At 49.4% G+C, this 25,659-nt stretch overlaps 1 protein-coding gene across 6 annotated transcripts in view; it reads right to left on the bottom strand.

Annotated features, from left to right (window-relative positions):
- Window positions 1–24,908, bottom strand: part of ZBTB40 (zinc finger and BTB domain containing 40) — a 44,357-nt gene extending 19,449 nt beyond the window's left edge. For 2 of the 6 annotated variants that reach the window (XR_003994614.1, XM_030508087.1), the window contains exons 1-8: window positions 24,778–24,908; window positions 17,801–18,596; window positions 17,054–17,187; window positions 11,670–11,880; window positions 11,011–11,153; window positions 4,197–4,389; window positions 1,576–1,712; window positions 591–780 (exon numbers count right to left, since the gene is read on the bottom strand). Coding sequence is in view for 5 of the 6 variants with exons in the window: in XM_030508087.1 (XP_030363947.1) it covers window positions 591–780; window positions 1,576–1,712; window positions 4,197–4,389; window positions 11,011–11,153; window positions 11,670–11,880; window positions 17,054–17,187; window positions 17,801–18,533 (1,741 nt within the window). In the remaining variant the exon portion in view is untranslated. Of the gene's footprint in view, window positions 1–590; window positions 781–1,575; window positions 1,713–4,196; window positions 4,390–11,010; window positions 11,154–11,669; window positions 11,881–17,053; window positions 17,188–17,800; window positions 18,600–23,632; window positions 23,817–24,777 lie in introns of those variants that run through there. The other 4 variants (XM_030508090.1, XM_030508088.1, XM_030508089.1 and 1 more) reach the window with 4 other exon arrangements.
- Window positions 24,909–25,659: the final 751 nt, after the last annotated feature.

The raw sequence follows: 25,659 nt of genomic DNA, 5'->3' as shown, positions 1-25,659 counted from the left end.
GGACAGCCACATAAAAAGCAGCAGGATGCACCATATGCCCAGTGCTGGTTTCTCCAGGCTGGGCACAGAGGGCATGGAGGAGAGGAGTTTGGATGGAGACAGCTACACCACAGGCATCTGATGGCAGGTGCCCACAGGGCCAGTATGGGCTCTGCACAGCCCCACAGGACCATTAACCTGAGCACCCCTCACACTTGCATGAGATTTTTGGGGGAAAAGCACAATTTAGGTTTCAAAGTAGGAAATCTCCAAGCCAAAGGCCAAGGCTCTGGAGAGGACGGTGTGGTGGCTGCACAAAGACCTCAGATGAAACGCCTGCTTTCAGCCTGATGGGCCTGCAGATGGTTATTACAGCAGGATGGTGGCCAGTTCTCAAAACCTGAAGGCACAGAGCCACAAGCAAAGCCAGCTGTGTTTGCAGACCAAAGGGCTTTTCCAACCAATCAACTGTTTCACTGAGGACACGGGTGTTGAGAGCCACTGGAAGAAAAGGGGTTCCCGTTCAGGGAGAGGGTGAGGAGTCAGAAAGCAGCTCTGCCAGCAGCGAGAGAAGCTCAGGGAGAGCGTGAGGGGGACACCAAGGCCGTTACCTGCTTGGAAGAAGAGCTCTGCACCAGGTTGTTTCCGGATCTGCTCCATGAGCAGGCTCAGCGGCGCAGGCCCCTGCACAGCCAGAAGCAGCTGCCAGATGGCACAGACGGACAAGGACCGATCCTCCAGCGCTGCCGACGCAAGGGGGGCAAAGCCACCGGCCCCACACTTCACAACCTGCTCCATCACCTGCGGCAGACCCACAGTGAGGCACGAACACAGGGTCCCATCCCTCTGCCCTCCAGCACGCTCACCCCAAGAGACAGGCTTCCCTTGCTACCACGCTGCTGGAGACCTGGCTCATGGTGCAGCTGAATTGGCGACCTCCTGGAAGCCCAGCTCTTCATCCAAACACATCACCCACTTCCCCAACTCGTTCCAAAGCTGAGCATCTCTCCTCAGTGCCCAAATCAGCCACTCCTACTTGCCGACTTTCACCTTCATATGCATTACCTGCTTCACTCCCATTATGGGTTACTAAGGAATCATTAAATCAAGTCCTGCTGGAGGACTGCTCCAAACCAAGCCATGACAGGTAGCAAATAAACTCCTCAGGACTTGATAGAAGTGCATGTGTTCAGCCTTGAGAAAAGAAAGCTCAGGGGAGACCTTACCACCATGTTCCAGTATTTAAAAGGTGGCTATAAAGAAGATGGAGACTCCCTTTTTACAAGGAGCCACATGGAAAAGATGAGGGGTGATGGGCACAAGTTATTTCTGGGGACATCCTGACTGGACATAAGAGGAAAATTTTTCAGTAAGAACAATCACCCATTGGAATAGTGTCCCCAGCAAAGTGGTGGATTCCCCAGCGTTGGACACTGTTAAGATTCGGTTGGACAGGGTGCTGCCCAGATCATCTAGTCCAGACCATGCTTTTGCCAAGAAAGGTTGGACCAGGTGATCCCTGAGGTCCCTTCCAACCTGGTATTCTCTATGATCAAAGCTCAGTACTTGCTTGCACACATGCAGGAGACTGCTCACCTCCCTCTCAGCAGGAGCCAGGCTCTGTGCAGCAGAGATGCCCTCCAGCAGCACCTCACTGTCTGTGAGGAGCTCCACGAAGTTTTCTTGGTATTGCCTCAACAGTTTGGCTCCATAATCCTCTGGGCTCCATTCAGCTGAATGCAAGTGAATGAAAATAAGAACAGCTCAGCTTGCAAAGGGCTTCAGAGCCAAGGACCAAACAAGCCAAGGCAGCCAGTTCTCCCTGGGTCACTAATGCTCAGCACACCTGGATTTGCCTTCAAGCACAGGATGAATATGACAAATCAAAACTTTCCCAAATCAAAAACAACACAGAATATCCTCTGCTCATATGTGCCTTCAGAAATAGATCTCTGGCACTCAGATACCTTCCAAGACTCAGTCCTTGTCTGAGCCCAGAAGAGTCGTCTCAGTTTTTAGCCATATTCAGCCGGTAAACACATGGCCTTGTCTGTGAAGACAACACCTTCCTCCTCCCACATCTAATTCCAAGCTAGGACTGCTGAAGTTCGCCCTAATGAATCTGAGAAATGGTCACTCTAGAGTAACATCACAACCCTTACCCAACAATGGACTAATTCAAGAAAGGGGAACAGTGTTTATACAGGGTAACAAAGAGACTTGGGCAAAGTACCAAAAGTAATATATGATTGTACTTGTGACCAGATTATTTGATAAATAAAACTGGAAATTGCCAAATAGATGAATCTGAAAAGGATTTTTTTCACTGTTGGAGTTACTAAATTGGAGAAGATGCATGGTTACACTTTTGTAGGAGAAACCAAAGCAAAAATCTGTAGTTCATCCAAGACATCTGTGCACGTTTTCTGTGTGTGCTTAGGTCTTTTCATCATTTTGGTGCAGTACCAAACAGAACAATCTATTGTTCACACAGCACTGCCTGGGAGAAAAGCAGCTAAATACAGACAGCTTGGTGAAAAGAAAATACAGGCTTGAGACCCAGAAGGCACACAGTGCTGGGTAAGAGGAGAAAGCTCTCCAGGATGGGGAAGGAGATAGTGACAGGCCCTGGGACTTACCACTGCAAGATTTTAAGCCAATATGAAAAACTTCCTGAAATCCAAAGATTTCTTAGAGACATGAGTTACTCCCTGGCAGAGCTAAAGGAAATTCATTAAGCACTTGAGCTCCGTAAGGTTTAGGTATGACTTGGATGTGCCCTACAGGGATCAGAGGATGGTTTACAAATGAAAAATATATCCTCTCTTCTCCCATCAGAATGTTTCTGATTTTATTACCTAAATTTCAGTTGTTAGGAAAGTGCTCTCAGCTCTGCTGCTGCACCAAGGTGAGCTCCATCACCAGAGCACGCCCTGTGCCACTGTCAAGACGTCCTCCTTTCTGCTAGCAGGACAGCACAGGACATCAATAGATGCCACCAGTGGCTCAAATCATTCCCTCCCTCTTCATTTTCATGATAAGAAATATTTGTGCTTCTGTTTGTTCAACCTGCAATTTGAGGAGATTCAGCTCTATGTAATTAAGGAATGCTCCTCCTTGCACTGGGTATTACCACTACATAATTAACCATGTTGGGAGTCTGGTGTTTTAAGAAAGCAATCATGCTTAACAAATGACAAAGCAAACTGCCTGTCGGGAACGTTTGCTACAGAGGAAATTATCAGCATTATGAGCACAGTTTTGCTTTCTATTAAACACTCATTTACATTTCACTGTGTGTTAATTTAGTTTTTAATTTTTATGTGAATTCGGAGCTGGTGAAATTTGCCTCTCTCTCTGAATTGCTCGGGGAAGTGCCTAAACCCAGAACTTGGAAAGCTGTCCCACCATTCATCTCAGGAGCCCCTGCACCACCACGGGCAGGCAAGAAAAACTAAAACCCACCAAAACAAACAGCAGGGGACTGACTGTCCAAGATAACTATGTCTAATGGAGACAGTATGTGTGGGGTTCCCATCATCACACTCTGCTCCACAGAAGAGACCATGAATCAGCAACCACTCTGTGCAGAAATGCTACCTGGATCGAGGACAGGAGCTCAGCCCAACTAAACTCAGCCCCACAACCTCACTCAATCACAAGGAATTCACAAGGACAGCAGGCAGGTAAGACACTGTCTGTATTTAATGTCAAGACTGACTTTGGGGAATTTTTAGGTATTTGCATTCAAAGCCACCAAGTACCACAAGTTAAAGTCACCAAAGGACCAGAGTTTGGTAAAGATGCCTTCACCTGTGAAGCATTTATTCTGTGAAAATTGTTCTGTTTATTAGAGACTCATGCTGCTGCTTTCAAGTGACTCAAAACCAAAAATTAGTTTGACACTGGAGGGAATGTTCTCCTGTTTTCCAGAGATGACATCCTAGTTTCCACCCTATCAGTGTCAAACTAAAAGGAAGGAGCCAACAGGCTTCTGCCCCACACTGCTCATTTCATTGCAAAGCAGGAGCCTTCTTCCTGGCATAGTGCTCCTACCCCAGTGCTCCCAGTCCATTTTTGTTTGAATAAAATAGCCATCCCATTCCCTTACATGAAAGCAAGACCATAAGAGCATGGTGAAGTCCAGACAAGCATCCAAACTTCCTGGCAATTCCTTGAACTGAGTTCCCAGGCTCTGAAGTTTAGTACGCCCATACCTTTGCCATCAGAGACGTTTGCTGTTGCCACCAAGTTGTCTAGCAGAAGGTGGAGACCAGGGAATGATGCTTTCACAGCCCCAAGAAGTTTGACCAAACTTTCCACTTTTAGGGTTTTCTCTTCATCCACCTTCCTGAGTAGATTGTCCACAGCTTCCCTCTGAGAGCTGCCTCCACAGCAATCCAAAACCACCTGCAGCAAAGAAACAGCCAAGAACCTGTTTGTGAGAGCTTCCTACAAACTCTTGGGTCTGAATAGAGATCACAGAAACAGGAACAGTGTCACAGTATACATGACTGCAGTAAATCCGTACCCACTGCTTCCCCTAATTTGATTAACTGGGAGGTGTCATGAGGTCCTAGTTACAGGAACATCTAAACACATCCCAGGTATACCTGACGTGTCACCCTGCAAACTACCCTGGTGGGTTCTTCTGCCAAGTCTAGCTCTTGGAAGTGGCTGACAAGCCACTTCTGTTTCTTTTCAAAAGGAAACAAAAACAGACTTAAAGATGGGGTGAAAACAGCATTTCCTTCAATATTTTCAGCAAATACTTGATCAGTTGGCAGTCTTTGCCCTTGTCTCCCCAGTTTTTTTGCTTGTCAAAAGACAGAGATGAACAGAAAAAAAACCCACAACAAAACCTCTCATCATTTATAGAATCATAGAATCACAGACTGGTTTGGGCTGGAAAGAACCTTAAGATCATCCAGTTCCAACCCCCTGCCATGGGCAGGGACACCTCACACTAGACCAGGTCGCCCAAGGCTCTGTCCAACCTGGCCTTGAACACTGCCAGGGATGAAGCATTTACCACTTCTTTGAGCATCCTGTGCCAGAGCCTCAGCATCCTCACAGTAAAGAACTTGTTCCTTATGTCTAACCTGAACTTCCCCTGTTTCAGTTTAAACCCATCACCCCTTGTCCTATAGCTACAGTCCCTGATGAATTTCCCTCTCCAGCATCCTTGTAGCCCCCTTCAGACACTGGAAGCCGCTCTGAGGTCTCCACACAGCTTCTCTTCTCCAGGCTGAACAGCTCCGATTTACTCAGCCTGTGTCCGTACGGGAGGCGCTCCAGCCCCTGAGCATCCTTGTGGCCTCCTCTGGACTTACTCCAACAGCTCCATGTCCTTCTTATGTTGGAGATACCAGAACTGCACACAGTGCTGCAAGTGGGGTCTCACTAGAGCAGAGTAGAGGGGCAGGATCACCTCCTTCGACCTGCTGGTCACGCTTCTTTTGATGCAGCCAGCACACGGGGTTTCTGAGCTCAAGCGCACACTGAAGCTGGCTCATGTTCAGTTTCTCACTGACCAGCACCCCCAAGTCCTTCTCCGCAGGGCTGCGCTGAATCTCTCCTCCGCCCAACCCATAGCTGTGCCTGGGATTGCCCCAACCCAGGTGTAGGGCTTTGCATTGTTGAACTTCATGAGGTTGGCACTGGCCCACCTCTCAAGCGTGTTCAGGTCCCTCTGGATGGCATCCCTTCCCTCCAGCATATCAACCAAACCACAGAGCTTGGTGTCAATAGCAAACTTGCTGAGGGTGCACTCAATCCCACTGTTCACGCCACCGACAAAGATGTTGAACAGGATTGGTGCCAACACCGACCCCTGAGGGACACCACTTGGTACTGGTCTCCACTTGGACATTGAGCCGTTGACCACAACTCTTTGCGTGCAGCCATCCAGCCAATTCTTTATCCACCGAGTGGCCCATCCATCAAATTGATGTCTCTCCAGTTTAGAGATAAGGTTGTCATGCAGGGCAGCGTCAAACGCTTTGCACAATTCCAGGTACATGACATCAACTGCTTTGCCCCTATCTATCAGTTCTGTAGCCCCCTCATAGAAGGCCAAATTAATCGAATGATTATTTCTATGACGAGGCCACATGAGACATCTCAAGTGAGATGCAGTCACTGTGGCTTGGAAAAGCTCTAGTACGCCAGCCTAATCCCTACAAGGCTCCTAAAAGGGAAAGCCAGTTGATAATACAGGCTGACCCCTCTCTGCAAATGCTGTGCTCCTGAGCATTTGACCTGTAGGACTGGCACAAACTCTGCAGGTCACCAGCCCAGTTCGCTGCTGCCACAAGCACTACAGTACACAGCCCCATTAATAAAATTAAGATCTGTCCTAAAACTAGTTACACTTTTCTCCCTTTGCACTGGTTGGAAAGTCCTTCCACAGCCTCATTCCCCTGTTAATTCTTCTAATTTTCAGCTCAAATTTATTCATGGCCAGTGCATACCCACTTCTTCATGTGTCAACATTATCTTTTAGCTTAAAAAGCCTTCTAAACCCTCTGTGGTTTACCTTCCCCTTCTTCTCCAATTTCTTTATAAGAGCACAATCATGTTCCCTCTCCGTCTTGGTTTCACCTGTCTAAATAAGGCAACTCCTCTCTTAAAACAGCTTCTCCACTCCCATAATCTTACAACTCCAGATGTCTCTGCATCAACACGAGTTCACCTTTTTCGAACAAAACTGAACCTGCACACAGAAATTTCTCATGAGGTCTTAGTTCTCATTACTACATCCAAATGCAAACTTTTCATTTTAGACTACCACGACATTCAATTCTCACTACTTAGTTGTCAGGCCATGTAATTATTCTCCCTCTTGCAGATCTTCCTCTGTTTGGACAAAAGATGTCGGGTTTGCTCATCAGCAAGTTCTCCTAAGCATGCTTTGGTATTTTTGTGTCAATAACATTAGTGTTAATATTAAAGTAAGTGCCAAGACTCCCACTAGTAACCTTGCTCCATCCTGTCAGTCTTGCCTTCAGCACAATCTGCAGTTAACTCCCGATAAGATTTATCCTTTTTTAGTAGCACCGCTTCCTCTAGTTTAACAATTTCCTCACATGAAATTCAAATGCTTTGCTCAAATCTAGACTGAGGCAGAAAAAACCCCAAACATTTTATCTCATCAAATGAAGGTTCCAGGTCAGGCAGAAGCAATTTTAACACTTTTTGCTGCATTTTATCCCATTTCATTTACTTACACACAGTGCCCTCCTGCCTGTCCCAACACACATTCCTGTGCACACACAGAGCTGACTGCCTAGACAACTGTTTTTACATCTCTGTCCTGGTCACCAACTGTAGGGACCACTCAACTTGGAAAATACAGGAATAAACCTTACTGTCACTCTCACAGCCACACGTCAGCTCTTCCTCTCTTGAGTTGTGATCTCACTTCAGCTGCTGGAAATGTCTGTTTGTGTGTTTCTCCTGCACGGGGCACCAGGCTTAGCTGTGAGTTTACAGGTCATCTCTTGTTATTCTTTTTCTTTACGTGGTCAGACAAATGCCTGTTGCTGTCACGATACACGCTGTGATGCGCCACAAGCCTCTCTTCATACCTCTAAAGTACGTTTCTCTGCCTGTTGGACATTTCAGCCATTCCTTGTAGGTCCTAATACTCCTCCTTGAGTTATCCATTCACTCAGGTCTGTGACCTCTCATACAAATTCTCCTCTCTTGTTCAGGATGCAAACTTCAGACAGTTCTCCTACCTTTAACATAAAAGAAGCTAATCCAACAGCTCCTCCTGCGCACTCACCACCACCTGATCTCACTAATTAGTTTCTCTCATTTCTAAAGATCTGTCCTTTTGTAGCCAAAACTCTGTTAGTGAACCTGTTGACATATCCTCCCATCTAATTCTCACTGAGCTGACTCTGGATCACTCAGTCTGAAGTCCTGAACACAAAAACAGGCACAAGAGCAGCATCATTTTGGGGAGCTCATGGTGTAACCTACCACTGCTCCCAGGCTAGTGTCAACAGGTGCAGAAGTAATGTCCATGGCAGTGGGAGATGCAGCACTGACACTTTGAGACTTATTTTGACACCAGTGGGTGGACAGTCAGAAAATATCCCCCCCATTCTACTTGCAGCAGGATTTCTAGATCTTGATCTTTAAGGTCCTTGATCTTTAAGATCCCTTCCAACCCAAACCATTCTACAATTCTATGATCTTCTGTCCCAGCTCTGAAGCAGTTTGGTTTGAGCATCGAGCTGTGTAGGCACTGGAGCCAAAGGGGAGGGAAAGCACATAGCTCAAAATACCCACGTCCCCTCTAAATGAGAGCCTGGACAGAAGGAAAGGATGAATATTTCTACCATCTACTCTTGTTGCTCCAAGCTCAGGGCTGTGGATTGGTTGCTCTGAACTCTGCAACAACCTAAGCCATAGGACACCATGCGTGAAAGGCTACCTGCTCTTCCTTTGTATCCAAGTTTATCCATTTTAAGTGATAATCTGCATCCAAGCCATTCCCCAAATCCTCCACCCTACCTCCCCACACTACAGAAACACTGATAAAGCCACAAAGTTAAGCACTCAAAAAAAAAAGAAATGCTAGGTAAAATTCTCCCCAAAACCCAGGGTTTTACAAAGAGGCTTCACAACAGATCATGTACGTGTTTTCCAGCAAAGAAAATCAGACTTGCTCCACGCACAGCTTGGACCAGGTACAGGAAGAACCCAGCTGCCTAGAAAAAAGGCTGTTACACTTAAAACTCCCTTGTCTTCCTGAATAAATGTGTAGCTAATGTGGCAGTGACTGTGAAAAGAGAAAGGAAAGCCTCGTCTTTAGGAACCCTTGGAGAAATAGATCCTATCTCTGCCAGCCCAGAGCTCTAGTGCAACGTTGGATCAATCAGGTAAGATGAAACTTTCAGAGGTGGCTGCTAATTCCATCTTTGTTTTCCCAGTGCTGCACCTGAGACACCAGAGATCTCAAATGCACATATGCCATAGGCCCACTGTTTTAATCAGTTTAACTTCTGAAATAATTAAGCACTTTTCCACTTGTCTGGAGGGCAAGAAAAAAAAACCCCAAACAAATAAAGCAAGCCTGCAAAAAAGTAATACACACACACACACACCCCCTGAGGTCATTCTACACTTGGCAATTCTGCTTTATTTTCCTGTGCCACAGCAGAGACAAAGCTATGCACCCAGCCCCACTGGTGTGCTCCCCAAATATTATTACCTGGGAACCTGGGGGCTAAAACAAGAGCATCGAGGGATCCCGTGGAGAGAAGGATTTTGTATTTGGAGCAGGGTTTGGAGGCTCTGCAGCAAACAGAGCATACAGTGACTGAAGAGGCTAAGAAATAGCCAACAACATCACCCCCTCACCAAACGAGGCTGGGGTCCCATAGTATGTGATGATGCAATCCAGGGCTGTATCCTGTGCCCAAGGAGCACAATTATGGCAGCAGAATGGTTTGGCGCATTGGTGGTTGGGGTTTTTTGTTTGTTAGATTTTCAATGGAAAGGAGATTTAAAATGGCTGCATTTTTAACTACCTGATTTTATGAAGACAAAAAGAAGAGCGCAGGGAAAAGGAACAGGGATATATGAAAAATCATCATCTCCCTGCTGCTGATGCAGCTCTCATGGCTCAGTGCCAGGCTCCACCGTGCAGGTCTCTGCTGACAGCCACAATACCCCCAGCAGACACTGAGCCCTTTCCTGCACACACACCTTGCTCCATCCTCTCACAGCCCCATTCCAGGCTGAGGCATGCTGCTCTGGGAGGGGAAAATTCATCAGCTGCCAGCCACAGCCCAGCCCACCAGGAGAATCATAGAATCCCAGACTGGTTTGGGTTGGAAGGGACCTTAAAGCTCATCCAGTCCCAACCCCCTGCCACGGGCAGGGACACCTTCCACTAGAGCAGGTTGCTCCAAGCCCCTGTGCCCAACCTGGCCTTGAACACTGCCAGGGATGGGGCAGCCACAGCTTCTCTGGGCACCCTGTGCCAGCGCCTCAGCACCCTCACAGGGAAGAACTTCTGCCTTATCCCCAACTTGAACTTCCCTGTTTCAGTTTAAACCCATTATCCCTTGTCCTATTGCTACAGTCCCTGACAAAGAGTCCCTCTCCGGCATCCTCTTAGACTCCCTTCAGATACTAGAAGCTGCCCTAAGGTCTCCATGCAACTTCCCTTCTCCAGGCTGAACAGCCCCAATGTTCTCAGCCTGTCTTTGTACAGAAGGTGCTCCAGCCCCTGATCATCCTCGTGGCCTCCTCTGGACTTGCTCCAGCAGCTCCATGTCCTCCTCATGTCGACAGGACAAACCAGGACAGGAGGTGTGCAGGATGCGTGCTGAACACAGCAGGCCAGGGCACCCAACAGGTTTCAGCTGCACAGGCAGGGTACAGCCAGCTCCCCACAAAGCACAAAGGAAATCTTTTCTCCTTTGTGGCTTCTGCAAATCAGTATACATAACGCAACTGCTTGCAGGAAAGCAACAGTTCTGCCACCAACTGCTGCATTCAACACATCAAACACATATTTTTAAAAATACCAGTCAGTGGATGTGCTGCTCTTGCAGGCAACTGTGTGATAGGAGTTAAGAAAAGAGTTAATGCTGGGAGAGTCAGCTGAAAGGTAAGCTGATGACCACCCACACAAGGACTTCATTAGCAAGCAGGCAGCACAGAGGTTATTAGTGGTTCTGCTGAAACCAAATAACTAGAGAGCCTTCTCCTGGCTCACAAAAAGGCATTTTCAGAGTCTATAGGAGCACCAGGCACCTCTCCTGCTTGCCAGGCAATCTGAACCTGCACCAAGCTGTGATCATCCTGAGACTGCCTTCGCAGCTCAGCTCATACCCACAGCTCAGCACAGAAGGACCCGAGACAACACTTGTGCAGCCCGTGCTGTGCAAAAGGGAGATGAAATTGCCAGGCGAGGCAAGCACATCACTTGGCAAACTGAGCGGTGAGACAGTGCCCCACAGACACCCCCCCCTCACCCAGAGCTTTCCTTATTTCAGATTGTTTTACCCGCTTCTCCGAGGCAGTCAGGAATCCCTCTTCTGCTGCCTCCAAGAACTCTAGGATGGGGCTCAGCTGTGTCACGCTCTGGATCAGCTCCTCCCTGTATTCCAGCAAGCGAGCAGTCAGCGTCTCTCCCTCATCTGTGCTCTCTGGGGGGAAAAAGGATTCAGAAACACAAAGTTAGTCTGAAGGAACTGACAGGCTCCTGAAGCAAGTGAGACTCTGTGAAAGATCTAAGTGAATAGCAAAGCTCATCCCAAGCACAAGCAGCAGAGGAAAAACACTTTACTATTCTCTTTAAACTCTATGAAAGGAAAACGTCTCATTTATCTAACAGAGCACAAAGCCATAAAGCAAGCTGGAGGTTAACACCAGGTTTGCAAGGCCACTGCTTTGTGTCAGACTCAAGTGAAAAAGGAGCTTTCAGTCCTGAGGCTCAGCTGTGCTCTGACCCATGCAGCCATGGATCGATCCAGCCCTGCAGGCAGTGATGGGGAGAGCCCTGTGCTGCCCACACCCACTGCTGCAGGATGGAAATGCTCCAGAATCTTGGCCAGCATGAGAGAAACCTCCTGAATCTGAGTGAGGACACAGGGTTTCTGGAGACCCACTTTGGCTGTAAGGTTGCCCACCCACTTTGCCAGTGGCTGCACTCAATTCCCTACCTGCTTGCTGCAGGGCTTCTCCACTGCCCTGTTGCCTCTCCAGCAAAGCCACTCTCAGCTTGGGGTTTGTGTCTTGAAACAGCTTCAGTAAAGACACAAGGGTCTGAGCATCCAGGGGCTGAGTATCCAGGGGCTGAGCATCCTTCACTTTGCTCAGCAGCTTCTTGAACACTGACTGTTCCCCTGTTTCTGCCAGGCAGGAAACCAGAGCCTGCAACACAACAGGGAAGGTTTTAACAACAGAATCAACTGCTCTGTACAAACTGACACAAAAAGCATAATCCTGGGGTTGTGTTCAGGGGACAAAAAATTAAAACAACAAAATTACCACAGAGACACCCACCACTGAACTCCAGCTCCAGTCTGTGGCCACCGGCCCTGTGAAGGAAGGCAGCAAGCCCTGCCATCCTGCCCTTACCTTTACAGCAAGTCCCACAGACTGGAGCTGGTTCCAGCACCAAACATCACTTCATCTCTTCCCCCACCAGCCAAATGCCAATAAGAGACCTAATAAAACATGGTTTAAACACCGGTACTTTGGAAGCCCAAAGCCAGGGCAGGGGATACTGGTTTTCACTGCAGAAAAAGGGGAGATCACTTCCACAGAAGGCAGAGAACATTTTAAGTGGGACTTTCAGGAATCTCCATCCTCAAGTCACGGTGGAGTTGCACCTCCCAGAGAAAGCTTTGGAGAGAAAGCAGCAAACCTCATGTTGTGGGCTCTCTGCATGCCTGGCAATCATGCCCAGAGCTCCAAAACCCACTCCAGTGACCCGAAACAGCGACCAGAGGCAAACATGCCTGTGCAGTTACGGAAATAAAAGGAAAAGAAACAAGCTGGAACTCTTGCTCCCATTTCCCTGGAGCCCTTTAACGCCGTAAATATCGCCCCTGAAGACACACACTCCCCAGCTCTCCAGGAGAGATGCCAGCTTTTCAGAGCAGGCTCCTTTATCAGAGACTCCAGGGATGCTACAAACGTACCTTTGAAGTGGAGAGCTTAGCCCAGCTCCAGAGAGAGCGACCATTTTCTGCTGTCATTGTCATTTTTATTTCAATGATAAAAAGAGTGAATGCAACTGCTTGAGGCCGCACCAGGGGGATGGTGGACTTGCTTTTCCTAGCAGGTGTAAATGCTCACATATTAGGGCAGCATGACAGTGCAATGACCTATCGCAAAGAGTATCCACAGAGGGGAAGCTGCAGGAGTCCCAGCTCTTACCCACTAATGGCATTTTTCCTGCCAAACAGGGACATGGACATGAAGGGCTCCGTTATAAAGGAAGAAAGGGGATGCTGCAGCCATGCTGAAGAACCAGCTGAAAGGTATTTTTTAATGCAAACATTAATTTGTAATGAGACTTGATAACCAGATCATGCTTGTTCCCAAGGTTTGCATGCCTGGCCCCTTCCAGATCAGAATAAACCTGTAAAACACAAACCATCTTGACTCTCACCATTCTCAAGGGGCTCATCACCCTGCCAAATTCGTGGGTTTATGGCATGGATGAAAAGTAACTTGCATTGTCGCAGTATTTTTTCTTTCTTTCTCATTTTTTTCTAATTCAAATCAGCTCAGCATTGCTACCCAGGGCTCAGGTGACACCCCTTCCTCAGTGCACGGATTTGCTTAATGGAAATGAGTTTTCAGAAACTGAAAGGCTCTGCTATTTATAGTCTTTTTCCAGAAGACCTTTCCTCAGACACGTTGCTCAGTGGGAACACAAGAGCCTTTTAGCATTGTTTTGAAAGAGCACACAGTGCATTTTAGACTTACTTTGAAGCACTAACAATTCCCAAAGATCCTGGAGAAAACGGAGAGACACTGATATTCGCTGGAATCGCGGCTTCCACTTAGTCATAACATGCCCGCACCGTACAGTCTGATCCATTAGGCTTTCATTTTCTGGGACACTTGCAAGAGCCTTCATGGCCAAACTGGCCCTTTATGGCACAAATCAGCACACATCCAGCTTCCAGAATGGAGCAAGAGACCATCTCTCTGAGGCGGGAAACCAAGAGAGACTGTTTCCCTACTCAGAAACCTCAGCCCAAACTTCCACACAAGTACATCAGAGCAGGGGAAAAGAGTTCTCCAGCTCTGTGTCCACAAAAACCCCCTCAGAAGCCATCACTCCTAATCAGGATGCAGAAGACAACGGGAAACTTCTTTTTTATGCTGCATCCAGAAATCCCTGCAGCTGCAAACAAAGGATGACAATAGCTGGACAGGCCCATAGGCAATGGAAATGATCCACAAGCACAGTGACATTTATTCTATGCGGGAGTATCAGTGTTCCCCCACTTCATCTGAACCCAGTAGCACAGGGAATAAATGAGCTGTGCAATAATTTGAATTGAGTTTCTCTAAAAGAGCACAGGAAGATAAGACTTGACACCAGCAAAGCTCTTCTACGCTTCCCCAAATTACTGCAATTTCAGCCTTGTTCTCATTTCCAAGCAGGTTTCATCCAAGCCAGAACCAAATTAGATAGGAATAGTTTATGTGAGACACACAGAGAGACTCTAAAACAAAAACAACCCCCCAAAATCACATCTCCCTAAACAGAAAAGCAACTCATCCGCATTTTTCAGCCCAGAGAGCAGAATGTAACATCAAACTTGGAGAGAAGCAATAATTCTCATAAAAGCAAGCTCTGCACCACAAACCTCCTTGGGGAAAAAGCCCAGGACCTAACAAACCCCCACTGGAGGTAGAAGGAAAGAAGGCAGCAACACCGGAGGGGAGCAGACAGCAGTGCTGCAGGGAACAAGGCACCCATGCAGGGACAAGCTCACAAGCAAAGGACCAGAAATACAGAGGCTATGTCCAAGGCAAAATCCCACTGAAATCAGAGGAGCCTGAACACCAGGACAGCCCTGCAAAACCCCCACATTCCCAGGCTTTGCTGTCCATTGCTGCTTGCCTACAGAGAACAGCCACCCACAAAAGGCTTCTGAGCAGAAGAAGGATGTGCAGGAGGGGTGGGAGATCCCCCTGCAGCAGGATGAGCGCGCCCAGCAAGACTGCTTACTGCAAAGAAATGGCATCTCACCTGCTTCCAGACCCACTGCAACTCGCCCCGAGGCACCAAAGAGGCTGCAAGCAAATGAGCAGCAAAATAATACAGAAAAGTTGGGAGATAGAGGGTGGGGGGGAAAGGAAAGAGGAAAAAAAACCCAAATCCATTCATGTCTACCACTGGCACAAATCTCAGCCTTAATTACACATCCCGACCTGGCTTCTTTGGAGCTGAACTTGCACTTTAAGTATGACTTTAGAAACACATAACTGTGCCTCCCCCATGGAAAACACGAGGCTCTTGTGGAGAAAAAGCTGCTCTGTCTGCTGCAAACAGAGCCCAGACTGAGTGCTGGTGCCCACAGGTCCTGCTTGTCCTAGAGGGGAGCTCAGAGAGGGACAGATCTAGCTAAGCCCTTGCTCACAAAAGGCTGCAGTTTGTCCCCTCCACTGCCCTGGGGCTGGCACTTTTCATGCTTGTCACAGCCGAGAAGTGATTTTTTTGGGAGGCTTAAAGAAAATCCATTTCTCATTTATTCAGTGTTTATTTATAGCTGCAGAAAAATTGTCCAGCTGCTGTTCTGTGGTCAGACACCGAACTGCCTCTGAGCTCGACAACCCCGCGCTTGGCTCCTGCTGCAACAGCTCATCTGGGAGCACAAAGGGCCAGGCACGGGTGTGTGAACCTTACCTGCTGGGTCTTGGAGGTGCTGAAGAAACATGAAACAACAGTTACTGGAAAGCAACAGAAAACGGGGCTGTTATGCAGAGCAGAAGCCAGACAGCACGGCTGCCAGTGAGGTTCTGCCCTGTGACCCTGGAGCAGCACAAGCAGGCAGGGGAAGGCATGTGGCATGGGTGCTGCCTGCCTGCACGGGTGCATGGAGCTGCCAGACCCCTTCTGGTAGTGCCCATCCGCATTGTACAGCACCCTTCTTGCCCTGCTCCAATTGCCAAGGTGCAGAATAGGTAAAACCTTAAACCTGACTTATTTTTCTGATCAGGGTGATGAACAAACATAGGAAACCCTAATCCTTCCCAAGGCATGCAAGCACGCTGAGAGCAGTGCGCTCACAGGTGCTTCTCAGTGCTTGGGCTTGCTGCTACAAACACGAATTGGGACCCACGTCTCCCTCCTAAAGATGTTCAGTTCGGGACCATCAGGAGGGTCAGCAGCTAAGGGAACACAGGCATCCCTCCTGGAACACTGAAAGGCTTATCAGAAAAGAAACCTGCACTCCCTGACCCAAGGGAATTCTCCTCCCTGCTGTCATACGGGTTTTTTCCTAATAAACATGATGCCTTGGGTTTTAAAAGCAGAATGCCACCACAGCCCAGATGTCCCGTGTCCTGCGGTCACACTGGTGCTGGAGGGACCAAGTGACTTGAATTCAGACACCCTCCCAGCTAGCAAGGGCATGGGAACCTAGAGAGCATCACAGCCCCCCAACGAACATCACTTCTTGCCTTCAAAAGGTCAGCTAACTGCAGAGCCACTGGAGCACCAGCCATAAAACAGTCACACTCCCATTTTTCCACATGCAGAAGAGGCACACAGGGCAGCTCATGCAGCCTGGTGTGGTAAAAGTTCTACCAGGGTGAAGAGAGCAAGCGTGGTCCCAACCTCGCTCTGTAGTGGCCGCAGTGTTCTGCGCAGAGCCTGCGATGACACAGCAGAGTGCAGCCAGCACCAGCACCCACCACACACACCACCACTGCCAGCTCCGTGTCCTCCTGCACCACTGCCACACCAGCACAGGCTGATCTGCTGCTTCTGTGGCGGCTTCAAGCCAGTACAACGGCTGGTTTCATCATTTGGAGCCCAGAGAATCCTCGAGCACAAAGCAAGCACCAGACTCGAATAAGCCCCCAGCAGTAACTTGAGCACCATTCATCAGCAATGACAGCTCTAAAGCACCACGGGGCAGAACCCGCAGCCCCCCGCAACGCCCCCCACGAGCAGCCTGCCACACGCAGAGCAGAGCAGATGCTCCACGGCCAGTCCTCACCCAGGGCTCGGGAAACCTATTTTGGGATCTCATATGTTGACAAGTTGATATAGTTCCCAAAGCAAATGCCTTAAACAGGAGGAGAGAAATCAGTGGTGGAGCTCTCCTACAACACAATGAAGATGTCTTCAGGGCAGGATACACACTTCTTTACCTACGTGCACAAGCAGCTTGCTGTTACAGATGTTTCTGCCCAGGGTGTTGCTCGGGTGAGCACATGTTGCCCTTCAAACAGCCAGGCACCAGAGCCCCAGTTTGCCATGAAACAATTTCCTGAATAGGACACAAACTATTCTAGCCCTCAGCAGGGGATAGAAAAAACTTGCATCATTCACCCAAGTCAACACACCTACCTCCTTTTGAGAGGCATCAATTTCTCTGCACTCTTCTAGTCTGTTCAGCACAGCCCGGGCATCAGAAAGGGCCTCAGAGAAAATGCTTTCATATCGAAGAAGGAAATCCAGTTTACAGCTTTTGCTGTCTGCTGCTGTGTGAGAGAAACAAGATGAGTTATTTGCTAATTGAAGGGATTCACAGAAAGCATGATGTGATTGAAAGGCACCAGTTTGTAACCAGCACATTGGTTATAATAGGGAAACTGTGACTCACAAATCCCTTCTGAAGATATCACACAGCCTGGAGGGAAAACCAACAGTTTATTTAACACCAGTTATAAATGGAACATTTATTTTAAACCCAGTACAGCCTCTGTTTTCCTCCCATGCTGAACAGGAGTTTAAAGGATAAAGCAGCATTAGCAGGCAACTCTGTTCACTTACTGTTATACAGATTGCCTTATCAACCTCACATTCTGCACTAATGCAGATCTCACTCTACGTCAGATGCAATCACATGCATGGGTAAGAAAAGTTTTGCTCCCTATGGCTGTGGTAAAGTGGTGAGCATGAAGCAACTGCAAAGACCAAAGGAGAGTATTCCACAGTGCCAAAGGAAGAAATCCCTGCAGGAAAACGATTTGCTCCCAACCTAGGGCAAACTAAAAACAAACACAGAGGAAAAGAGGCCCAATAACAGGAAATCATCATTCAACATGGTTGCAAACAAGAGGCAATGCTGGGTCCAGACCTGCAAAGTCTCACCTAAATCCCTCCTTGCTCCTCCTTTCTCCTCTGGAGGCTCAGGAAGCTCCTCTTCTGCACAGCCACCCTGCTCAGCACGGGCAGCCTGATCAGGATGAGAGCTTGGGTCCTCCTGGAGGGATCTGGAGTCACTCGACATCCCATCCTGGTGAACCCACGTGTGATTCACAGTAAGTTCCTGGCCAGGAGGAAAAACATCTGCTTCCATTTCTGCTTCTTCAGGGCCAGGAAAAGGGGAAACTTTCTGTGGGAGGAGGGTATCTGTTTTTCCTTCATCAGGTTTTTCAGACTGGGGCAGGTTATTAGCTTCAGCATGGTTTTCAGATGAGTCTGCCACCTGGCTGGAGACTTCGCTCACTACCTGGTCCTGAGTAGAACAGCTGATGAGGTCCCTGAGAAGGTTTTTGCAACTAACAGCCACATCAAACATCTGCAGGCTATCTGCCACAGAGATAGCTTTGGTGAAATTGTGTTTCCCCAGTGGGAGTTTGCCACTGTACATCATCTCCAGCAAGAGCGCGAACTCCTCAGGGGTCACCACAGAAGCATCGATGGAGATGGTGTCTGTGCTGTCCAACAGGGATTTAAAAAGCAGGCTGGCAGCAGCCAAAACCACCTTGTGTGCCCTAAAGTGAACATTCCCAATGAAGATGGTGCAATCACAGAACTGCTGCTCTTTGCAGAGAGCATAAAGCTGCTGCAGCAGCTGCCTGCTGTAACCAGGAAGCTCCATGGTACCAGGACAGGGTCTACTGGCCTCCTCCTGCTGCGGTCTCCACACTGCTTTCACAAAGCCCTGCTAGTGAAAAAAACAATGATGCAGTTAGCATTTCACTCAGAGAGGAGCCAGACGGAAAGAGAGGAAGCAAAAATTACTTTTCAGTTTACACCTCCCAGTAGTTCACTACACTGCAGTTCAGTAGCTACAGCAAGAGGCCCCATGGACTGAACTTCCAGTCCCCAAATTTATCAACTTACTCTGCTAGAGCTAGTCTAGATACTCTTCAAATAGAAATACTTCAGAAAGAGCTTGGGAATGAATACTGAGTCCCAGGTGGCATAAAAAGGGAGAAGAGACTCCCTGATGTGCCTCCTACCATGGAGTTCAAGGAGGTGTAAGTACCCTTCAGATCAGGCACTGAAGTGGCAGGCTTTGCCTGCATCCAGAAGCTGGACCTGGTTTCTGAAAGGGCAGGTGTAGGAAGACCTGTTCAGATCATCCACCAAACACAGGAGAACCTGAGGTGTTAGTTTTGCCCTGCAAAGCACTAAGTGGTTTGGGACCAGTTAATTTTCTCCCAATGTCACTGCTAAGATCAGCAGGGGCACATGAGCGCTAGAGATGGAGATCTGCTTTCAGCCCAGAGCCTTCAGCACCTCCCTTCTCAGCACAACACAGTCCTAATAAGTCTTTTACCCCAAACTGTAACTTCTTGCAGAAGTCCACAGCCCTAATCCCATCTACTAGAGCCCTCCTTTTAATTCCCCCATATCACTGCAGGAGGGAGAACAGATAGGACACCTGCCAACAGAATTTTATCAGTGGGGTATCTGGAGTTTTTATCTCAGACAGGATAAAGCTGTTACTGCCTTGTCTACACTCTAGGCTGCCTAACACTGGTGCTGGTAATGATGCTGAAACAAAACAGCATGAGTGCTGGAGGAAGAGCACCCGGATGGACATGATTTACATGACCTTCAACTGCTTTACATCTCTGCACTCAGCTTCCTACTGTCTTGTAGAGAACAGGAGTAATGTTGCCTATCATCAGGGCATGAGGTGTGACGATGCTCATACACCATCCTAAGCGCTGCCTCACGCAACAGCAGGCTCGGAGCTACTCCCAGCTTGCACAGAAGTGCAAGTTGCAAGCAGACACTGGGCATAGGTTGAGCTGGTGTCTCACAAGGTGCCAACCCCTCTGGAGCTCAGAGGCTGTGGGAAGCAGGACTTCCCGCCCAAAGCCACAGACAGCTGAGCTGGTGGATACCACCCGTGCATGAGAGTGCTCCTGCTCAGCCAAGAGCTCCCCAGTGCTTTAAAGATGAAGTACTATAACTTGCTTTTCAACCATCAGGGTAAGATCATAGATGGTTTTGGCATCACCTCAAAGCAGAGGTGTCATGTTCCCCATCTGAATACCTTTGAAGTGAGAGCACTGGGTAGGTAGGGCCTTTTCTGGAAGGTAGGGAACCTAATTAGCCCCTGATACCCCACCCTCCTGCTTCCCAGGAGCCACAGCTTCTCTGGGCACACTGCTACCAAAGGCTGTCTGGTCTGCAGCTCATCTCTGCTGCTTTGCAAGTACCAGATCCAGCCCCTCACCCGTGCACAGGGCCAGCCACCTGCACTTCCAGCCTATGAACCACACAGCCTCTGCGATCCTCCCACACCATTGTAAATCATGAGTAACCAAGCTGCCATCAGTGGAGTCGCTGCTGGTTGTGGGAGAAGAAACAGATCCGTTTCTTTTGCCAGGCTCAGTGTAATAGCTGTTTTAGTCCACCCACTCCTTCTCTGGAGCTGAAGGACTTCCAGTATCTGAGAAGAAATTGAATCTGCTGGTTAAATAGTAATAGTTGTGGCTCTTCCTACAAAAGGACAAGCAGGAAACATCAATGTCCTGGAAGAGATGTCTGCTCACTTTGCCATAAATAGCCTTCTGCATAAAACCCATTGCTTCCACCATAGCAAGCTGGAAGAAGCTGCAGCACCGTCTGCTCCCTCTATTCCTGGCAAGAATATAGAAGACATATTTGCCCATGACAGCTCGAAACAGGAAAGCTCTAAGCAGCCTAGCAACACCTCCCCTCCTTTATTACAGCAACTCAGAGCACTAGAAAATACAATTAGATCAGACGTACTTGTTTAAATACATTTTACTTCTTTAATTATAGGGAACCAAAGTACTGCCAAAGAGAAGAGACATTTTTAACGAGGGCCAAGACCATCCTCAAGGCAATTGCCCCCTACTTAGAACATGCTTCAGGCTTTTCTGCAAAGCTTATAGCCAGGAGGAACCACCACCAGCAACGTGACTTCTCCCTCACTGCCTCCTACATGCCTCCTCCTTGCTCTTCCAGCAAGGTGCCTGGTCATGGTAAGAACTTTCAGATTTTTAGGTGGAGGACCCTTCACTGCCATAGTTATTCTGTTGAATTACATGCCTCGTTTCTTACCCAAATTTGTCTGGCTTCATCTCCCAGCCACCTTCTAGATGGCTTTCAGGAGATTTGGCTGAGAGACTGGGCTGAACTGGGAATCTCTCTGAGAGCAGGTAACTAATACTTCAGCAGTGATGAGTGCTTGCAGAGCGAGAGCTATAGGCCTCTGCCAGCACCACTGGTCACTTTTCAGCTTAAAGCTGCTTCTCAGCATCCTCTTTGGAGCCAGGCTCACTGGGAACCTCTTATGGATTTCAAACTTCAGGTAAAACATGGTTTAAGCTGCTTCTGGGGCCGCTGACACCTGAGCCACACCAGAACTACCCTCTGCTGCAGTATTGGTTCATTGAAGCCAGAAAGGGGTACAAAGGAGACCAGATATTTGCTCATCTCAGCTGTATGACAAACGGGCTTTGCAAAATGAACCTTTTGAGGAACACTGGGGGACATCTTAAGCCTTGTCCCGCCAGCTTCCCAGGGGGAACACCAAGGTGGCTTAGGAGTTTTCATTCCACCCATTTCCAGTGAGACTGTGAAGCCAACCAATTTGAGCAAAATTTTCACAAGTGCCTAAAATTCCTAAGGCTCTACTTGACCCACATGTTGATAAAGGCTCTCCTGTCATCCTTAAGCAGAAGTTATCATCTGTGACTGCTCTCAGGACACCCACTTCAGCAAAGAAGATCCTTCTTTTTCTGATCCTCCCCGGTACAGGAGGTCCAGAATGGGTCTGCAGCAAACATTATCCTCTGCTGTCCAATTTCAGCTTCCTTTTCCTAGGTGTTTCCACCCCCACATACCTCCACAGTTTGAGGGGATCATGTCTTTTTCTTTAAGCTACATTAGAACAGGAAAAGGATATGCTGATAGCACCAATACTCCTCCACAGAGGAGGAAACAGGAACACGCAATTCAACCTACAGAACTGAAAAAGAGTTTCCGAATTAAATTACTTCTCTTCATTATTCATACAATTACTCCCATCTAGATTCAACAGATTCCAAAGCCATCCTCATCACTAGGTTCATCAAAAGATAATCGAAATTTAGAACCAAGCACTTTAACAATTAGACGCTGCAGAGATGGGTGCTCCACAGATAGATACACAGTGAGACCACCCCTCCCCTGCAGTTGTGATGCTGCCACAGCACCCTCACACCATCAGAAAGCCCATCACAAAGCACAGAAAGAATTTTAATGCCACCACGACCTTAGCAAAAGGATTCTGTGTGTCCCTCACTGCCACAATTAAGGGCTTTTACAAGGTGCTGGTCAACACACCTGCTGGAGTTAGTATACTAACAAGCCCAAAGCTCCTTCCTGCATTGATCAGTAGCATCTCAGTGGCCAGCTTGAAGCTGGGTTCCGTGCCTGACATTCTTCCTTGGGATGCACATGGAGCAGGCTTATTTTAGCTTAAAACAAATAATTAAAAAAAAACCAGACCAACTACTATTGCTGCACTGCCAATAGCAGTAATTCCTTGCCAAGGAATTAAGCAAGACCAGCACACGGCTTTTTAAGGCACAAACCCGCAGCCTTGTGCTCCCTCTTGCTGCCAGCACAGCGCAGTGCGATGCCATGCACGGATGGATACAACAACCTGCACACCCGATGCAAACCAGGAGCAATTCCTAGGCGAGCTCTGAAAAGCTAAACAAAGCAGGCAGGGTGGGATGGGGTAGGGGGGTGGGTAAGGGACAGAAAGAGAAAAGCAAAATGGAAAAACTCAACTTGTCTGCCTTAAGTAAATGCAACTTCTGTTAGAGATGATCAGAGGGTCTCAGAGGAGCAGCCCTCCTGTGCACTGCACTCACAGCTTTCTGCTCAAGGGAGCTAAAATCATACAATTCCAGACTGGTTTGGGTTGAAGGGACCTTAAAGCTCATCTAGTTCCAACCCCCTGCCACGGGCAGCGACACCTTCCACTAGAGCAGGTTGCTCCAAGCCCCTGTGTCCAACCTGGCCTTGAACACTGCCAGGGATGGGGCAGCCACAGCTTCTCTGGGCACCCTGTGCCAGCGCCTCAGCACCCTCACAGGGAAGAGCTTCTGCCTCAGAGCTCATCTCAATCTCCCCTCTTTGAGCTGTGTACCCTGCCTGGTCAGAAGCTGTGAACCACTCCAGAAAGTTCTTTTAAATGTAGGTGTGGAATTCTTCATTTTCCAAACTATTATATTTCTATTCAGACAGATAGCTGAAGTGTTGGGTGCTTTTTGAGCAGCGTATTCTGCTGCCTTTAGAGACTGCAGCGTGCCGAATTTAGTCAAAACGTTGCTTGTTTTCCTCTGTTATCAGTCTGCACTGATGCTCTGAACTGAAATAAAATAGATTGAAAACCAAATTGGTGTGCCCTAGCTCCTGGTGCTGGATTTTACATTATCCTCTGGGAGAGCTGCCTACTCTGGACCTTTGGAGCACCTCAGAAGCAGGTAATAACCCCTCAGCATCTTTCAACACTTCAAAGACTGAATTACTTTTGGTGAGAGGGGTAAGAAAATTGAATTGCAGTCCGTGATTTTCTGGCTTTCCAATATGCCTCTTTCTAAGGTCATCATCTTAGTAATGAGAAAACAGGAAACTGGTAAATGCACACACAGAGTATTCCGATGCTGCTTTAAGGCTGTCACTGTCCTTAACTTCTCAGCAAGAAAACCAGAAAGGTACCTGTTTTTCGGAGGCTGCTGTGGTACCCGGGAGGCTGCAGAGTCAAAGAGCACTAGAGAACAAATCCAGAATGGGCAGCGATGGGGTGTGCTCCTCTGACAGGGGCAAGGAGGCTTCCTGGGCTGGGTCCTGCACTTGCTTCAGTGACCTTTGCTCTGGAGCCAGGCTGAGAGACCTGGGCTGGGGCAGCCTGGAGAAGAGAAGGTTCCTTAAAGGGAGACATTAGAGCAGCCCCAGTGCCTAAAGGGGATACAGGAAACGTGAGAGGGGCTTTGGACAAGGGCCTGTAGGGACAGGACAAGGGGAATGGCTTTAACCTGCCCGAGGGGAGATTGAGATGAGCTCTGAGGCAGAAGCTCTTCCCTGTGAGGGTGCTGAGGCGCTGGCACAGGGTGCCCAGAGAAGCTGTGGCTGCCCCATCCCTGGCAGTGTTCAAGGCCAGGTTGGACACGGGGGCTTGGAGCAACCTGCTCTAGTGGAAGGTGTCCCTGCCCGTGGCAGGGGGTTGGAGCTGGGTGAGCTTTAAGGTCCCTTCCAACCCAAACCAGTCTGGGATTCTATGCAAGAGGCTGAGAAGTGCATCTAACAAGAAACACCTTCGGGACTCCGTGGAATCCAGCTCAGAGAGCCAGAAATTCTGGTGGAAGCACCTTTCAGTGCAGGTTACAAAGGGAAGACCCCTATAGTATTTTCATAGCGATAATGCAATCAACCAGCTCCCTCTGGCAGAAGGGACAAGTGCAGTGCTCTAACGAGAAAGACAACGACCCTTCGGCTCCTTGGCCACCCGTGCAGCACCCAACCACACCCCCATTTAACAAGGCCCTCCCGCAGGCGCCAGCCCCATCCTACGGGCGCGGACAGACCCTCCCGCGCCGCTGCCCAGGGCCGAGGCAAAACCGCCCCATCCCCGGCGCCGCAGAACCCGGGCCGCCCGCGCGGGTTTGCCTCGAGATGGGGAAGCGAGGCCGGGCCTGGCGGGGGAGGCCGGAGACGTGGACAACACAGGGGGGACGGAAGGGGTACGGCCGCCCGCCGAGCCCCTCGGGCCGGCCCGCGGCGGAAGGAGGAGCCGGGCGGGCCCGGCCGTTCCCGCAGCGCAGGCGAGGCCCAGGCCCAGGCCCGGCCGGCGTCGCCATGGTTACCTTTATTGGTTGCGGCGCGGCGGACACAACGCGCGGAGGCAGAAGCCGCGGGAACAATAAAGCTTCAACAACAGCCGCCCCTCCCCTCCGCGCGCCGCCATCTTGAAGGGGCAGCGGGACGGCTCCCGCGCCACGTGACGCAGGGCGGGGTATGGGCGGGGGTCTACCCCCGCTGTGAGGGAGCGCGCGGTCATGGCGGCGGGTCCGAGGTGCCCTCGGAGCCACCTCGTCAGTACAACATCCATTGCAGTGCCCCCTTACACCTCCCGTGGCCCCCACGAAGGTGTCCCCTGCCCTCCCGTCCCCAGCCAGCCTGCACCTCATGGGCCCCGCACTGCAGGCTGGGGTCTGCCGACCCAGAAGGTGGCTCGCTGGGAACCCCAGCAGGGACCCCAAGTGCATGGCTGGCCCCGGGAAGCACGAGGGAGAAGCACAAGGGGGGTCCTGGGTGCTGGAAAGCTGCTTTTCAAGGTCCTCTGTGTGTGTGGTGGGGTGTGGGGTGGAACGGGCTGTGCCCGCCCAGCAGCCAGCACCAGGGCAGAGGTGGCGAGACCCCCCCCCGTGTATCACGGTGAACATGGGCAGCTTGTGCCCAGGCAGCCAAGAAGCCAACAGCATCCTGTGCTGGGCACTGGTGAGGCTGCACCTCGAATCCTGTGTTCAGTTCTGGGCCCCTCACTGCAAGAGAGACATTGAGGTGCTGGAGCGGGGACAGAGAAGGGAACGGAGCTGGTGCAGGGCCTGGAGCATGATGAGGAACAGCTGAGGGACCGGAGGGGGGGTTTAGTCTGGAGAAGAGAAGGCTCAGGGGGACCTTATCGCTCTCTACAACTGCCTGACAGGAGGATGGAGCCAGGAGGGGGCTGGTCCCTGCTCCCAAGG

Source organism: Strigops habroptila, chromosome 16 (genome assembly GCF_004027225.2).
Source record: "Strigops habroptila isolate Jane chromosome 16, bStrHab1.2.pri, whole genome shotgun sequence".
Classification (NCBI taxonomy): Eukaryota; Metazoa; Chordata; class Aves; order Psittaciformes; family Psittacidae; genus Strigops; species Strigops habroptila.
Note: the sequence above shows the minus strand (reverse complement) of the source record. Positions and strands in the feature narration are given on the sequence as shown.